Below are 18,156 nucleotides of genomic sequence, written 5' to 3' on the forward strand. Positions count from 1 at the left end.
CCTTAGCAGAATGAAAAATGAAGTCAATAAGATATTATAAGATAAACAAGCTGGCTTCAGACAAGAAAGATCGTGTGTAGACCAAATAGCCACATCGAGAATTATTATTGAACAGACAATAGAATAGCAGACGACACTTTACCTAAATTTTGAGGATTTTCAGAGAGCTTTAGATAGCATTGACCATCAGGTCCTCTGGAACATTTTGGGACGCAATGGAATTCCACAAAAGATCATTAAATGATAAAACTGCTATGAGACCAATTTTCCTGTCAGGTGATACACGGTGGACGTATGACCGAACCATTCCCTGTTGCAACTGGGGTACGTCAATGTTGTCTTCTCTTTTCATCCAAATAGTTGACATGGTTGGTAAATCAGCATAGAAAGACATTGGATGGACTCTCACAACACGTCTTGAAGACCTAGAATTTGCTGATGACATTTGTACACTATTCCATCGCTTCCAAGATGCACAACATCAGACAAAAAGTCTTGAAACAGCAGCAAAACAAAGTCCTATACATCAACACACAGAAAACTAAATCAATGAGGCTAAATACAAACCAGCAAGATGTCTCAAGATCGACGACTCTGAGTCTTCTGTTGAAGATGTACAACAATTCACTTACCTTGGAAGTATTGTAAGTACATCAGGAGGCACCGACGAAGACATATCAGAAAGAAAAAAGAAAGCACAACAGGTTTTTTCCAGTCTGAAACCTGTTTGGACGAGTAATGCTTTAAGAACTACCGTAGCACAAAGTTAAGGATATTTATAACCAATGTCAAATCTGTACTCTTACTACAGATCAGAAACCTGGAGAGAAACAGCTGCATGTATCAATTCAATCTTAACTTTTTTCAATCATTGAAAGTTTGAGAAACATTCTCAACATCAGATGGCCAAACAAAAAAAATCCAACAATGAGTTATGGAGAACAACCAAACAACAGCCAATATATAACTCAGATAGTTAGAACACGAAAGTGCAATGGATCGGGCATACCCTCAGAAAACAAGACACAAACATCACCAAGCAAGCCCTAGAATGGAATCCCTAAGGACACCCAAAAAGGGGGAGGCAAAAAAAAACTGGTGCAGGGAACTAAGAATCGAGCTGAGGAAAATTGTGAAGACTTGGAAAGAAACAAAACGAACAGTCATAGAATGGAAGAAATGGAGAGAAACTGTAGTTGCCCTTTGTCCCTTTAGACAGGTCGATTAAGTCAAGTTGCAGGACTACACTTCTTGAATGCTATTGTAAAGATCATGTCAACAAATGAAACTGCGAGCTACTGTCTGTTAATGATACCCGTGCCTATATATTTCGGTTAACAAGAAGTTGTTGAGTGATGAATCTGAAAATGCATTACACAGTAAAGCTGACTTATATTAACCCTGAAACCAAATTTCAGAAAACCTTGTAATGTAATTCCTGAGAAAAATGTGAAGAAAAGTTTCAACTTGGATGTCATGTGTACAATGATGTAAGTGTTCAGTAAACAGATAGTTGATGAGTGATGAATCTTAGAAAGCATCACATGGTAAGGGTGACTCGTATAAATGTTTTGGACCATGAGTATTCGGACCATATGCGTATGGTCCAAATACTCATATGGTCTGGAACATGAACACTGAAGCCAAATTACAGAAATCCTTGTTATGTAGGTCTGACATGAGATAATGTAAAGAAAATTTTCAACCTGTCTACCTATGTGTAAAATGATGTTAGTATTCGATGAACAGGAAGTTGTTGAGTGATGAATAAGAAAATACATCACACAGTATAGATGACTTATATAAACCCTGAAAACCAAATTTCAGAAATCCTTGTAGTCTAGTTTCTGAGAAAAATGCAACAAAAAATATTCATGTGAACGATGGATGGACAGACAGAGGTAAAACAGTATACTCCCACTTTTTTAAAGCAGGGTACAATAAACAAATGATTTCTTTTCATATTTATTGGTCATGTTAAATTTTTACAAAACAAAAATAAATGACTATTTACAATGTCCATAACAATTTCAATAACACGAGAACACATTGATCAGATCTTTATGTAAATGTTCTAACACTTCTTATGTAGTAAGATACTTATATGCCATGTTGTCAATGATACATTGCACAAAATTTTAATACATTTATTATTCAACACTTAGCTGATAAATTTCTATGCTTAACTGTTTAAAAATGAATAAAATAATGAGTGAATGAAACAGCAACCCAAAACACATTGAAATCAGAAAACAATTTTGAATCTTGTCTAACAACTTAACTTATATCAAATATGTCAAGTAAATATAAATTTATTTAATATATTTGTCTTTATTTTCTATTATTGGATTCTATAGCTGCATTTTAATAGTGATGATTCGTTTACTTTGTTTTAAACAATATTCAGATTTGATTTCAGTATATTTAGTTTATTTCATATATTTGTCTTCTTGTTCTGCTAATATTTTGGCTGATGCCTTTGCATCATAAAACAGTTTATTGATTTCTTCAATCTCCTCCTTTGAAATAGCATCTTTTCCATTGATTCTTGCTAGGAGATTTGATGGTGTCAATAACTGCACTGAGTACCTATAAAGAAAACACATACATCAGTTAAGCTTATCATATTCAATTAAATAATTATAAACTCAGAAGATCTGTTTATATATCATTATTTTTAATAAACCATGCCAACAACTGAATTTAAAATTTGAAGGTGACCAGAGAAGTTTTACTGTTATTATTTTTAACTTTTTCTGTTTTTTTTGTATTCTCATTTCCATTGTGTACTTTAATAGTGTTGTTTTTTCTATGGTCGGGTTGTTGTCTCTTTGACACATTCCCCTTTTCCATTGTCAATTTTATACAATGTCAATACATGTATTTGCATTTTCTTATGTCTACATTATTCTTCTAAGCACCTTTGAAAATCACTTATAGCGGCTTAACAATGTTGATATGATTCAGAGTGAGAACTCCTTGGCTTTTTTGTTGCTAATGTTTTCAAAATCTACATTTGAAAAACCTGAAAATCTCTTTGTATAAGCATGCTTTAAATTTCACTATTATATATAGGTGAGATATATATAACCTTTAACCAGTCTCATATATTGGTGAGATAAATATAATCTTTGACCAGTTTCCATATAATGCACTCTTTTTAAAGTACAAGACTGAATATGATAGGCTTTGAACTCTCTTCATAAAAGTATCCTTGTCATATTATGCTAGTCAGCCTAGTGCCTCATACCTTAATGTTGTCTGTACACCAATCTTCCCTAACGACAGTGCTGAATCTTCATCTAATGTAATGTTTTCTGTTGTTGCTCTAATCTTTAAGATCTACAAGACATGAACATGTTTTTTAATGCTGTACATAGTTGATTTTTTGTTCTCTAAAATAAATATTACATCATTTGACATTCTTTTTACTAAATACTTAATTAATTTATTAATTAATTAATTAAGTGTCAATTTGTTAAACCGAATACAGGCATTAAAAGATCAACATGTTTCTCTTGGAAGGTGGCGTTTATACATCAATACAAGTTCATTTATCTTAACCAACCTGAACCATTTCTTCCTCTGAGTATGGTAATGTTCTGATAATCATCACTCTGTCTAATAAATCCAGAGGAATCCCATGGGGTGCAACAATATCTTCAGTTCCTCTGTAAATATAAGTAATCATAATAGGTTTAGAAATTTGATGTAATCTTACAGTTTAAAGCTTTATGCCAAAAATAGTTGGTTTGTCTTTAAAAACTTGGGTTTGTGCTATTGACTATTTAAAAAAATATATAGAAATAAACTTCATAAATAAAAGCATTTTACTTAGTTGTAAACTTTAAGATACATGTCCATCATAAATTTTGCAAGATTATCAGTAACATAGTGTGCTAGTGACCTAATACAATATATATGGGGTCAGTAAATTTCAAATGGGGATTCAATCTTCACTCTCATCGCATATGGAATTTACTGACCCCATATATATTGTATTTGGTCAATAGTACACTATGTGACTAATAATATTCCTTGTTAAGTAATTCAAACAAAAGCTTTTACCTGTGTCAGATTAGATCAGCCATTTCTTCTAATATTAAGAGTTTGTGGACAGTTAAAAAAAAAATAATATAACTATTTTAAATACAGTAATCAAATGTTACCACAATATCTGCATTTACTGACCTGATTGTACATTTCCCTCGGTTTGTCGCAAATATAACAATTGGTGCTATGGTTGATTCCAAAGCTCTGTGAAGGTAGGTAAAACATTCTATATCTAACATATGTACTTCATCTATAAATAATACTCCAGGCACAAGTTCAGCTATACCCTGGTCTATATATTTGTTTACTACTTTGTTGATTTCTTTTCTCAACTTATCTGTAAAAATAATAGTGTTTGTCAATACAAGGTAACTAAATTTTACAAGGAAGTAAAAATTTCTATGGGACCAACACAAAAGTGATAATAATCTGATAAGATGCTGCAATTTACATTTTATTTGTGTCAAACAATTTTCTATTGTATCCTGACCTTGGTAAAGAATTGTATAAAGGGCATTTGTGTTTCAATATAAATGATCAAAATTACACATTTTCATATTTTTTTCACTATCAGTATCAGTAAATTTGGTCCTCAAACCAATAGAAGAAATCTATTTTAATGACATATTGCTGGACATTTTCATTTTTGGATCATGCTCAACTTCTCTTTTCCACATTATGATCAGCAAGATGAGTTTTCAAGGGCTGTTGCAAGAGTCCTTCATGTCCTTGTGTTACTTTGTTCTTAATGTTTTCAGGAGGAATATATTATTACATTGATGAAAACAATGAGTGACAACAAAACTTTACCTGTAATTTCTGTTTTCTTTGGTTTCATTAACTGGCCCATCATTGACATAATATCTTGTCCTCCCTGCATAAAAACAAAGTAAAGTATCTTACTAATTGATTGGAGTCCAGATGCAAATTTAAAGAACAGTCTACATAATTTTATTGTGATTCTCATCAATTTCGATCTGTTTTAGTGTTTAACTTCACACTAAATGTAATTTTCTTTTCCCCCTAAGTTCACTGGGTTTTGCTTTCAAGCTTACAAATCGCATACACAAATGGTACTTAAAAACACCAAAATAATAAAATCTTTTAATCCATAAATGGAGATACTTGCTCACCATGGGTAAATATTTTATATCTAGTCATATAATAAGTTTAAGGACTTTTCATTAACAACATTTGAAAAAAATCTAAGTTCTCTCTAAAAAAAGAATCACCAATCAACAAAATGCTCTGAACAGCTAGCTCTTTATGGATAGCCTAAGAGAAAGGAGTGCAATTAATGCAAACACTGACTGTTTTATAAAATGAGATTAGATACTAAATGGTTATCTGCTGGTTTGTTTTTTTTAAATTCATCTAGGACATTAAAGGACAGATAATAATCCACAAGTATTGACAGGTGACAGAGGTAAAACAAATCTTTATTTATTTTGGTGGATTGCTGAAAACTTGCATGTTCGTGGATATATGAATTTGTGTTTTTGCCAATCTCTGTATACAAAGCCTATTGAAAAATTGTTATTCGTTGACCATTTGAATTTGTTGTTCACCTCTAACCACAAAACACATGAAAATTGGTTTCCAACAAATAATAATGATCTACAGAATGCAATTTCCAGGGACATTACCTGTGGTCTAGCATTAGCTATGTCTAAATCATGTAGTGTAACATCTTGTATGACTTCTTTCTTCTTGTGAACATCCCCTTTAGGAAGAGGTACATATTCCTCAGCCTCTAAATCAAACTCTGTAGCATAGGAATCGGATCTTCCTTGTCTCTGAAATAAATTAAATGAGGAATTCAATAGAGACATAAGAATTTGATAAAGCACAAGACTGAAGAGTCTTTATATTTTAATATGGTTATGCTAAGTTGATCTGTAGCTGTATAATTCAGGGTTCTCACTAAGGAGTTTTTTTAGCCATTATGAGTCCAACAACAAGAAAATATTTTATTGCAATATAATGTAATATTTAAGTCTCCATTTCCTAACAGAGCATTGAAATGAAATTAAATTCAGATCACTTTTAAACTTTTACTATAGAATGATGATATTTGTGTTAAACTGTGTTCAGTTTTTACAAAATATTCCAATCTGGATGCATCTGTGGACTCACCAGTTTTGAAAATGGTGAGTCCATACAGATTTTGATGAGGCCAGGACTCATGGACTTGCCTTAGTGAGAACCCAGTGTATTATTGAATTTACCCACACATTTATTTTTTTTCCATTTCTGACAAAAGTGCAACTTGTCAAAATTGAATGTTACCAATAACAAAATCTTTTTAAAAAAAATGCTAAATTTCTATCAATATTGTCATAACATCTGCTGATTACCTTGACTGCACCACTGTTAGCCTCAATATAAATAACATCCCCAACTTCTACTTTCTCTTTCTGTAGACTTTCATATATAGATGGGTCTAATTTAAGTTGTTTTGTTCCTTTGGCTGTTTTCAAACCAATAACAACATGGCTAACTGTCTTGCCATATCCTACAAAGATAAAGTAACAATTTCTACCATGAATTTGATTCAGTACTAATGCTAACATTATTTCATTGCTTTTTGAGTTCTAAGTTTGTTCTGATTCTGTTCTGATTTAATCGCTATTCTTCAGTGAGAAAAATTGCAAAACTATTGTTGATAATTTTGTAGTCTAACTGTCTTAGATATAGGAAGATGTGGTGTGAGTGCCAATGAGACAACTCTCCATCCAAATAACAATTTAAAAATTAAACCATTATAGGTTAAAGTACGGCCTTCAACACGGAGCCTTGGCTCACACCGAACAACAAGCTATAAAGGGCCCCAAAATTACTAGTGTAAAACCATTCAAACGGGAAAACCAACGGTCTAATCTATATAAACAAAACGAGAAACGAGAAACACGTATATATTACATAAACAAACGACAACTACTGTACATCAGATTCCTGACTTAGGACAGGTGCAAACATTTGCAGCGGGATTAAACGTTTTAATGGGCCCAAACCTTCTCCCTTTTTCTGAAACAATAGCATAACATCACAACATATAAAAACATACGATAAAATATCAATTAGCAGACTTAACTCAATCAAAAAACGTATGATTACACAAAGAACGAATAAATTTGATCTGCGATATCTGAATACAAATGCACAGTTAATTAAATATTAGAGACAAACAGTCATGACCAAAAGGCTATCAAACAAATTCAAACACACTGAGAAATATTTAACCAATCAATGTTCACTTTAGAAAAAAACCTTAGTCTTAGTCTACAATAAAGCTCTTAAAATGTTTGTATTTGCTTTGACGCTATTTTTACTTCTTGTATCTACAAAGAGCCTCCCTCCAAAAAAAAGCTACATGTATTTTACTTGTGTCAAGATTGTTTTCACTCATGCTACCCTAAAGCCCTCTTTTATATAATGTAACATTGGTAAAATACATGGTTTCCACTTTGATAGAAAAAAAACAAACATTAATATTAACCTTACATCAAATGCAATCAGCCTGTTTCCCATTACAGTCATGACAGTATTATAACTTTGAAATATGTTAAAGAATTGTTAAAATTTTCTATTGCCATTGGTGGCATATATATAAAACTAACCTCCCATTGGATTTTCTGTTTCAACTGGTGACATCTCAGTGACTTCTCCTTCATAGACTTCCTTTGTTTCTTTGATTCTGAGGCCAATAGCTCGTCTAAAATTCTCCATCAATACTTCAGTCTTTTTAATTTCTGTTGAGTATACTTCACTACCAACCATAGGACAGAAGGGCACTTTTGATCCTAATTCCTGGGCAACAGCTAATGCTATGGCAGTCTAAAAATCAATATTATAATGAAACAAGATTCAAATAGTCTGAAAAGTGTCAATGTCCCAAATTTTTAATACTTTTATCAGTTCACGTTTTGACAAAAACATGCAACATTCAAGTAGACACAATCCTTATAAAATATTCATATATTTACAATCATGACAAAAGGTGTTCACTTCATACAACTGCAGATTTTTTAAAACATCATACTTTCAATTTACTTATTAAAGCAAACTAAATAATCAACACGGTTTGTGAACTGGCAGCAACGTTAAATATTTAAAAAAAAACACACAAATCAGATTAGATAGGCCTCAACAGATTAGAAAATCATGCAATTCTTTTATTCTACAAAATTGATATCAGTTTTCTTATTTTCAAATTCAATTGTAAATATGCTTAATTGTCATGACGTTATGAAGTAAATCATCAATATTGATCTATATATTCTTTTCTTTCAGGTCTAAAGTGATAAGTGATCATTTGTCTGATATTTCTGTGATATTCAACGGCACTATGGGTTATCACTTATCAACTTAAATGACTGTAAAATATCTCCTCAATATGGAATTTTATACATCTCTTAAAACAATTGGCAAATTATGATGTTTTGACTGAAAGGATAGAAAAATATAGCACAGCATTGCTTTAAGATCCTTTAAGGGCATATGGAAACACTGAATGGCTATCTCTTTTTTTAAACATTAGTATATCATAAACACAAGAAAGGAACTATTGTGAAGTTTGCATTACCTTGCCAGTTCCTGGAGGTCCTGCCAACAATACAGCTCTACCTGCCATCTTCTTTGATCTAATAAGTTCTACAACAACACCAGCTGCCTAAATATAATACAATATCCTTTGTTAAAACAAATATTCATCATTTATTCATTATTTTTAACATAATCCTTAAGTAAACAAGCAGTATAATACATAATTTTTGTTCAGAAGTTTTACATCTGACATCTGAACATAAAAATACTGATTAGTTATGGAAGTGTAATTCCATTTGCTGAAATTAAAACTAGAGGCTCTAAAGAGCCTGTGTCTCTCACCTTGGTCCATGTGAATATTAAACAGAGGAAGCAGATGGATTCATGGCAAAATTGTGTTTTGGTGATGGTGATGTGTTTGTACATCTTACTTTACTGAACATTCTTGCTGCTAACAATTATCTCTATCTTGGCCCAGTAGTTTCAGTGGAAAATGACCATTTTGGTAAATTTGACTTATTTGTAAATCTTACTTTGCTGTACATTATTGCTGTTTACAGTTTATCTTTATCAATAATAATATTCAAAATAATAACCAAAGGCAGTAAACTTTCCTTAAAATTACCAATTTAGGGGCAGCAATCCAACAACTAGTGGCTGATTCATCTGAAAATTTCAGGGCAGATAGATCTTGACCTTTAAACAATTTTAACCCTGTCAAATTTGCTCTAAATGCTTTGGTTTTTGAGTTATAAGCCAAAAACTGCATTTTACCCCTATGTTCTATTTTTAGACATGGCGGCCATCTTGGTTGGATGGTCGGGTCACCGGACACATTTTTTAAACTTTGTACCCCAAAGATGATTGTGGCCAAGTTTGGATTAGTTTGGCCTGGTAGTTTCAGAGGAGAAGATTTTTGTAAAAGATTACTATGATTTACGAAAAATGGTTAAAAATTGACTTTAAAGGGCAATAACTCCTAAAGGGGTCAACTGACCATTTCAGTCATGTTGACTTATTAGCAAGGCTTCCAAAACGGTCATATATGCCGTTCATTTTTATAATGTCCGGTAAAAGACCGGCTGGGCAAAGCATGAAACGGTCATATACTTTTTAGTTTCAAAGGCTTTTTCGGTCATTTTAAAATATAAATTCACGATCTTTTTGACCCAACATTTTGCCTTTAACAGCCATAAATTTCCGGTCATAAAAGTGACATGATGATTAATTACTATCAAAACAACCCCTACTTCAATACTTTCTAATTATAATCAAGGCTAATTAGTTGTTGGACAGCTGAAAACTACCTGTTCAGGTGACAGGTAAACTATTTTCAGTTAGTACCGGCCGACATGGTATAAATTAATCGGTCCATTCCCAATTATTTTCGTACATTTCAGCAGCTTGTATCTAACTGATTTAAAATATACAATAAATACATTTATAAACATGATTTAATAAATCATTTAAAAACGTTTTAAATGAAAAATGGTCAGCACTACGTTGTATGAACAAGAACATGTGTGCGCATGTGCACAGGTAGGAAATTCAATTATGCATCCTACATTTCTTCAAAAATGCTAAAAGTATCATTGATACCTGTATCTAACGTTCATTTCAAGTATTTTGTTGAAGAAATAACGTGGAAAGAGCTTCTTCGCTCAGTAGTTCTATGTTAACGTACACGGATTTTACATATCCGTTTATAGTCCATGTTTTACCATTGTCAAGTCAACATCCGGTTTTGAAAAATGTGACTTTCAACACGAAAATAAAGTTCTAGACAACTTCATTTTGCACAAATAAAGAGTCTAATGCAGATATGAGCACGCTGATGTGCACACTTTGAATGATGCAATGCCAATTTTAACAGTTTATGTCAGAACATCAAATTCATATCAAAGTAAAGTTTAATATCGATTTTAATTTAATGTCAACATTGGGATGGCCATCTGATTACCATAATTGCCTCTTGTGATCTTGTCTTAGGAATTAAAATTTAGGATCAGATATAAAATGTCCGGCTGGCTCAGAAAAATTTTGGAAGCCCTGCTTATTAGTAAATCTTACTTTGTCTAACATTATTGCTGTTTACAGTTAATCTCTATCTATAATAATATTCAAGATAATAACCCAAAACAGTAAAATTTCCTTAAAATTACCAATTAAGGGGCAGCAACCCAACAATGGGTTGTCCGATTCATCCGAAAATTTTAGGGCAGATATATCTTGTAAAAAACTGCATTTTACATCTATGTTCTATTTTAAGCCACAGCGGCCATCTTGGTTGGTTGGCCGGGTCAACAGACACATTTTTTAAACTAGATACATCAATGATGATTGTGGCCAAGTTTGGTGTAATTTGACCCGGTAGTTTCAGGGGAGAAGATTTTTGTAAAAGTTAATGACAACGGACGACGCCGGACGCCAAGTGATGAGAAAAGCTCACTTGGCCTTTTGGGCCAGGTTAGCTAAAACCAGATGCTCCGCAGGGCGTAGCTTTATACGACCGCAGAGGTTGAACCCTGAACAGTTGGGGCAAGTATGGACACAACATTCAAGCTGGATTCCGCTCTAAATTTGGATTGTGATTAAATAGTTGACACAGCATAGGTTTCTGACACAGAATGAATGTATTCAAATGAACTTAAAATTTTTGTTTTCTCTTAGAGCAATTCACTATGCTGTTGAATATTAATCCTCTCAAAAAAATGTATGAAGAAATTTTCTATTTATTTATGAAATTTCAAATGAGAAAAATTGAACCCAATTTTTTAATCACATCCCCCTTTCCATTATTCCAAAACTAATTTCAATTAAAATATTCTAATGGAGTTTGCAACAATTACTACTCAGTTAAATACATCATAAAATATTAAGATGTAAAAAAACTGCTTGTTATCACTGAATGGTAAAGATAATTTAAATTTATCAGTTGGTAGTAAAAAGTGAATATACATTGTATATTGTATATAACAAAGATTTAAGTAGATTCTGGACAAAGAAAGATAACTCCAATTAAAAAAAATTCTTGCAGATATTTCTTGCTTACTTTACTGGACAAAGAAAGATAACTCTTAATTAAAAAAAATTTGCTATTTCACAATATTGTGAAATTAGATATTTCTTGCCATTGCACAATACTGTGCAATTGAAAAGACTTGCTATTGCACAATACTTAATATAATAATTTTAGATCCTGATTTGGACCAACTTGAAAACTGGGCCCATAATCAAAAATCTAAGTACATGTTTAGATTCAGCATATCAAAGAGGCCCAAGAATTTGATTTTTGTTAAAATCAAACTTAGTTTAATTTTGGACCCTTTGCACTTTAATTTAGACCAATTTTAAAACTGGACCAAAAATTAAGAATCTACATACACAGTTAGATTTGGCATCTCAAAGAACCCCAATTATTCAATTTTTGATGAAATCAAACAATGTTTAATTTTGGACCTCGATTTGGGCCTACTTGAAAACTGGGCCAATAATCAAAAATCTAAGTACATTTTTAGATTCAGCATATCAAAGAACCCCAAGGTTTCAATTTTTGTTAAAATCAAACTAAGTTTAATTTTGGACCCTTTGGACCTTAATGTAGACCAATTTGAAAACGGGACCAAAAATTAAGAATCTACATACACAGTTAGATTCGGCATATTAAAGAACCCCAATTATTCAATTTTGATGAAATCAAAACAAAGTTTAATTTTGGACCCTTTGGGCCCCTTTTTCCTTAACTGTTGGGACCAAAACTCCCAAAATCAATACCAACCTTCCTTTTATAGTCATAAACCTTGTGTTTAAATTTCATAGATTTCTATTTACTTATACTAACGCTATGGTGCAAAAACCAAGAAAAATGCTTATTTGGGTCCCTTTTTGGCCCCTAATTCCTAAACTGTTGGGACCGAAACTCCCAAAATCAATACCAACCTTCCTTTTGTGGTCATAAACATTGTGTTTAAATTTCATTGATTTCTATTTACTTTAACTAAAGTTATTGTGCGAAAACCAAGAATAATGCTTATTTGGACCTTTTTTGGCCCCTAATTCCTAAACTGTTGAAACCAAAACTCCCAAAATCAATCCCAACCTTTCTTTTGTGGTCATAAACCTTGTGTCAAAATTTCATAGATTTCTATTAACTTAAACTAAAGTTATAGTGCGAAAACCAAGAAAATGCTTATTTGGGTCCTTTTTGGCCCCTAATTCCTAAAATATTGGGACCAAAACTCCCAAAATCAATACCAGCCTTCCTTTTATGGTCATAAACCTTGTGTTAAAATTTCATAGATTTCTATTTACTTTTACTAAAGTTAGAGTGCGAAAACTGAAAGTATTCGGACGACGACGACGACGACGACGACGACGACGACGCCAACGTGATAGCAATATACGACGAAATTTTTTTCAAAATTTGCGGTCGTATAAAAAGGTGCTATTTCACATCATGGATTTTTTCATTTAATCCCCTTGCCTGAGGGACATGTGAAGATTTAAATCCTGGAGAAATGACTTTCTGAAGGTGAAAATAACTCTCTTGGCCTAAAGAAATGAAGGTTTTATTATACAGCATTTACAGTTATTTCCAAGAATTGGTTAAAAGTTGAATATCTATTATAGTTGAAATGGTAGGTGACTGATCCTTTGTTTCTGTTGGTAATTCAGAGAAATGTATTGATAATTTTAATTAGAACGATTACAATTTTGCAGTTATCTCCTCTTTATTGTCATTTACAAATGTATTTCAACCAAATTATATCTTGTAATACCAAAACAGTAAAAGGAAACAAGTGCTATATTCTTGCACTATTATGTTCATTTATACTTGGGCATTATTTACAAATTATAACATGCATATTTTTAGTCCTTAAGTCACTTATACTCGACAATTTGAATAAGCTGAAATTGATTCAGAAAGCATATTAAAGAAGTGTTGTCACAAAAAATCAATGATTTGAAAGGCATGTTTACAAAATGTCAAAACGAGCTAAAGACCAAAGTGACAAGGACAGTTTAGTGTCTTTTATAGAGACTTCATAAAAAGGCTTTGGGTTTTTTCAATCGAAATAATGGCAAGCTAAACTGGAAAAGATAATAATTAAAGATAAATCTTGTCCTTACTAAAAGAGGGACGAAAGACACCAAAGGGACAGTCAAACTCCTAAATCTAAAACAAACTGACAACGCCATGGCTAAAAATGAAAAAGACAAACAGAAAAACAATAGTACACATGACACAACATACAAAACTAAAGAATAAACAACACGAACCCCACCTAAGTGTGTGATAACATTGTGTGAGGGAATTCGACGTTTGCTGTACCACTGTTCACACCAGCGCAATTTATGACAATACCACTGCATCAATTAGAAAGATTTTTTTTGCAGTGTTTCCAGAATATGTTGTCGCATATTGTTTATGAAACCAGGGTTTCCGCTGGCGGTCGCCATTTTCGCAATTTGCGAAAAAATAATAATTGTGGCGATAAAACTTCGTCATTTGCGAAAGAATTTGGCGAAAGAAATATATAGAACGATTTATTTTCCTCCATCTTGTTTATTTACTTTTTTCGAGTTTCTCGGACTTTACCCGATCAGACAATACTCGGAATTCACCTTGACCTCATTAAGGTTTGGACAGAAAATCAATAATCAGCTGATTGCATTTTATAGCTATCGACAACAAAGGACTATATTAATAAGGCCTTTTTTTTTTAATTAGTTGGTTTACGGACAACTAGTGTCAAAGGTTAGGGTCGGAGGAGGTAAAAAAAATAAAAATAAAATAGCAATCTTAGATTTTTTTTTTGTTCACGTATAACTGTTCTGAAAAATTTGAGTCGGAGGAAAAAAAAAAAAAAAAATGCTGTTCATTCATGACATTACAGGGGTTGAGGAGGAGAAATAGTTTAGCTCTTATCTTGATATGCTTTGCATTTGATGGATGGATGGTCAATTGTTGTTTAATGTCTAGTGGCTAATCAGATGCATAATTAGGATGAGAATATGATAATGAGAAATGAAATGCTAAACTGACACACTGAGCCAGAATTTAAATGTGCTAGCTCACAAGGTAACAGTTCCCCCAAAGATATGTTACCTTACCCAAACACATTATTCTGACTCCTTTAATAATTGCAATTGCAGCGTGCTTGGCGAAGAAGCAGCAGATACCAATTTTTAAGTCTTTGATTTGACCGGGTCAAGGTTCAAACCCAAGATCTCTCACTCTCCAGGTGAACACAATACCATCACATTTAAGGTGCACCTGGTCTTCACGTATGAATATATGTGCATGTTTGACCCAAAAATCTTTTGAGGACAATATACTTGACATAAACAAATTTCTTTGATTTATGAAATGTTTGATAATCAACTGTGTTCATGATCCTATCATGCTGATGAAGAAATAGCAATGTACCAAAGTTTGACTAAAACACATATTTTGTACAGACAAGAAATTTGTTAGCATCTAAATTATGCATGAATCCCGTTCGCTGAAAAGTGGAAATGGTGGCAAAGAAATAAAAAGTTGAGATCAATGTTTTATTTTCAACAGGTACCTTGACAATGGCAACATTTTCATCAGCCATATTGTCGAATATGGCATCGCCGATTGTTTGCTTAGGTTTGCATTTGATAAAAGTGCTCTCAGTACGTTGACCATCAAAGTTAATATTCAACTGAAAGTAGATGAAGCCGTCAGACTCCATGGTCCTCCCTCGTTGGGTTTTTGAATTCGTCTGCGTCATTTCGAAGCTTTTCAAAATACGCCGTTCACTACAAACGCTTTATTGACACAGACAAAACGTTTTGGAACGCCTCGGATTTTTTTATTCACAGCACTCGAAAAATCGGGTCGGCGGAATAAAAAACAACACGAAATCAAAATTTTAATTTTATTTCACTTTTAAACAAAATCGGGTCGGCGGATCCGTAAACCAACTAATTAAAAAAAAAAGGCCTAAAGGTGTTGATTGAATTGTTTGACAAAATGATATGGTTAAATGGCTTCTGCTAAATGTCACATTCAGAATTTATTTACCACTTTGCGACGCACGTGTTTGAAGCAAACTTTTGACGTCTCCTCCGCTTTTAAAGATAGTTTAGAAAAGAAAGCTGTTGTTGTGACGAAAAATGTCCAAAAGCAAGGAAAATCTCGGAATTAAAACTTTAAATATCCTTTGACTTAAATAGCGGTAACTGATAAGGAAGACGTTTTTAAAGTCGTTTGAGTGACACACGTGTTTCAAGCCTAGTTTTACGTCTCAACTTTTTTATTTTACGAGAGTTTTCCCTTTAAATTAAAAAAATCTGTTGTTTTAAAGTAAATTTTTAGTGTTTATTCATTAACATGTAAACTCTAAAATAAGTTTGAGAGCATAATCATAGACACAATGGGCAAAATCATCTTATTTAAGGGAAAGGGGGATGGGGGGGGGGGGGGGGGGGGGTGTAGAAACAAATGTAAATTTTAAACAAAAAATATAGTTATGTTATTTGGCGAAAAAAATCATAAAGTGGCGAAAAATATATTATTTTGGCGAAAGAGGTGGCGAAAAAAATAATTGACCCAGGGGAAACCCTGTGAAACATTCAATGTTTTAAAAAGGTGAATTTTCTGTATAAAGTCAATGATTATGTTGACTTTTGAAGGCCAAACTTTCTACAGCCTTAAATACGCAAATGAAAGATCCAAAAACTATACCAATACAGAACTACATGTTTATGAAATTTTATCAAAATTATTGGTTAACAAATTTTTATTCTTTATTGCAAAATATTAATGAACTTAAAATATCTGACATTTTCTCCCTACCCAATTTACCCCTATACATTTTTATGATGTGGACTGGTCATTGTTATTGAATCGTAGGCAATTTGATTGGATTAACTTGCTATTAGTTTACCTTCAAACTTGTTTATTTTTTTCATACATGACTATTGATTAAATAGAACGTGCATAAATGTGTACGGTAACTAAAGTGACCTTCAAACTGGAAACTGGACGAGTCAATATTATGTTTTATCAATGAAAGTTAATAGGAAAGGTAAGAATTGCCACTTCTTCTATTTTCACAAAATTTACTGGATACACAGTTGAAAGATTATTTTTTAAAAGCCTATTGTGGAGATAAAAGAGAAAGTTTACAAATAAGACCTATTGTTCCAAGTCATTTTCTTAAGAGAAATGCCAAATATATTTTAAGCACGACTACAGCCATGACAGCAGGTAAATTATTATTTATAATAACAAAAAAAAGCATTTTTCAGTCTCATTAGAATATGTTAATTACAATTGATCTCAAACTTAAGAAGTAAGTAAATAAACTCAAAATATGTCAGATCTGCCTATTTCTGGACATCAAATGTCAATACGATCATTTTAAAGTCAACTTCGTCTACCTCACAAAATCTTGTTAGGCACTATAGCAAAATTTCACAAATTTAAAGTTGTTTAAAAAATTATATCATGAATGATGGTTTATAATTACGTTTTTGGGGTAATCAGTTGTACCGCATGGTTCTATTACCCCATAGGAAAACTCCAGAGACTTCCCAAAAATATACAGGTGCTCCCATCATTGGAGGAACATTACACAGTTGTGTACAGTGTACACACACATGGCTGCACGGAACACGATAGGAAATCCATTTTACGATATCTTAACGTTTCAAAACAAAGTGAAAAATAACGTGCGCCATGTGGGCGCTTACATAAGTCATTCTATGCGCCATTTCTGGCCGATATGCGCTATAGGCGCAGGTCCTTACCTATCATTGCACAATAGAAATTTCTAACAACACTATGGAAATGTGATTGTGATATTATATCTAAAGTTCAAGCGGAACAGATTTTTGGGTCAAGTTGAACAGATTTTTTGGTCAAGCGGAACGGATTTTCAAATATACAGTGACAAGGTGCATGAACAACACTAGCTGCGGAACCATAGTTCTTGAGTCCTTATGCTATTTTTTTACTATTTACTAGTAAAATTTGCGGACCATAGATGGTCCTCAAATAGTAAAAAAATAGCATAAGGACCTAAGAGCTACAGTTCCGCAGCTAGAACAACACGACCTATCAAAAACATAGTGATTTAATTAATTTCAATAGTTTTTCAAAGTAATATGTCTTTGTTCTCAAAATCAACTTTGTGTAGACCTTTTTATTTAATAATTTTAATTAACAGTAAAAATATTTAGAACTTTCTAGAATATTATACCTCTCGAGCAAGTTCTTGTCCAACTAAACCAGCCGCATTCTGAATTGCATAGCCATTTTCATCCAAACCCAATCCTTTAATGTGACTATGTGTAGCAATTCGTTGAGTTTTTGTGGTACTCTTTACTTCTTCGATCTTCATCTTTGTTCTTTGGGATATAACTAAGCAGTGCAACTATAAACAAAACTTTACACGAACTGGCACGCTGCAAACATGAAATAAGATTTTGTTGTCTACAAGTTAAATCTCCTTTTCTGAAACGTTATAATAACAAAGATTTTTAGCTACATTTTACGACAATAAAAATTTATTATTTTACATA

The 18,156-nt window shown here is 32.5% G+C and overlaps 1 protein-coding gene across 1 annotated transcript; it reads right to left on the minus strand.

The window, feature by feature from the left end:
• Positions 1 to 1,952: 1,952 nt before the first annotated feature.
• LOC134690870 (ruvB-like 1) lies at positions 1,953 to 18,116 on the minus strand. The gene is made up of 10 exons (XM_063551000.1): positions 17,835 to 18,116; positions 8,639 to 8,725; positions 7,674 to 7,890; positions 6,411 to 6,568; positions 5,700 to 5,849; positions 4,864 to 4,927; positions 4,192 to 4,390; positions 3,569 to 3,671; positions 3,251 to 3,342; positions 1,953 to 2,589 (listed from the first exon to the last, which is right to left on the minus strand). The coding sequence occupies exons 1-10, from the start codon at positions 17,973 to 17,975 to the stop codon at positions 2,430 to 2,432; spliced, it is 1,371 nt and encodes a 456-aa protein (XP_063407070.1). The 5' UTR covers positions 17,976 to 18,116; the 3' UTR covers positions 1,953 to 2,429.
• Between the last annotated feature and the right edge of the window lie 40 nt (positions 18,117 to 18,156).

Source organism: Mytilus trossulus, chromosome 1 (genome assembly GCF_036588685.1).
Source record: "Mytilus trossulus isolate FHL-02 chromosome 1, PNRI_Mtr1.1.1.hap1, whole genome shotgun sequence".
Taxonomy (NCBI): Eukaryota; Metazoa; Mollusca; class Bivalvia; order Mytilida; family Mytilidae; genus Mytilus; species Mytilus trossulus.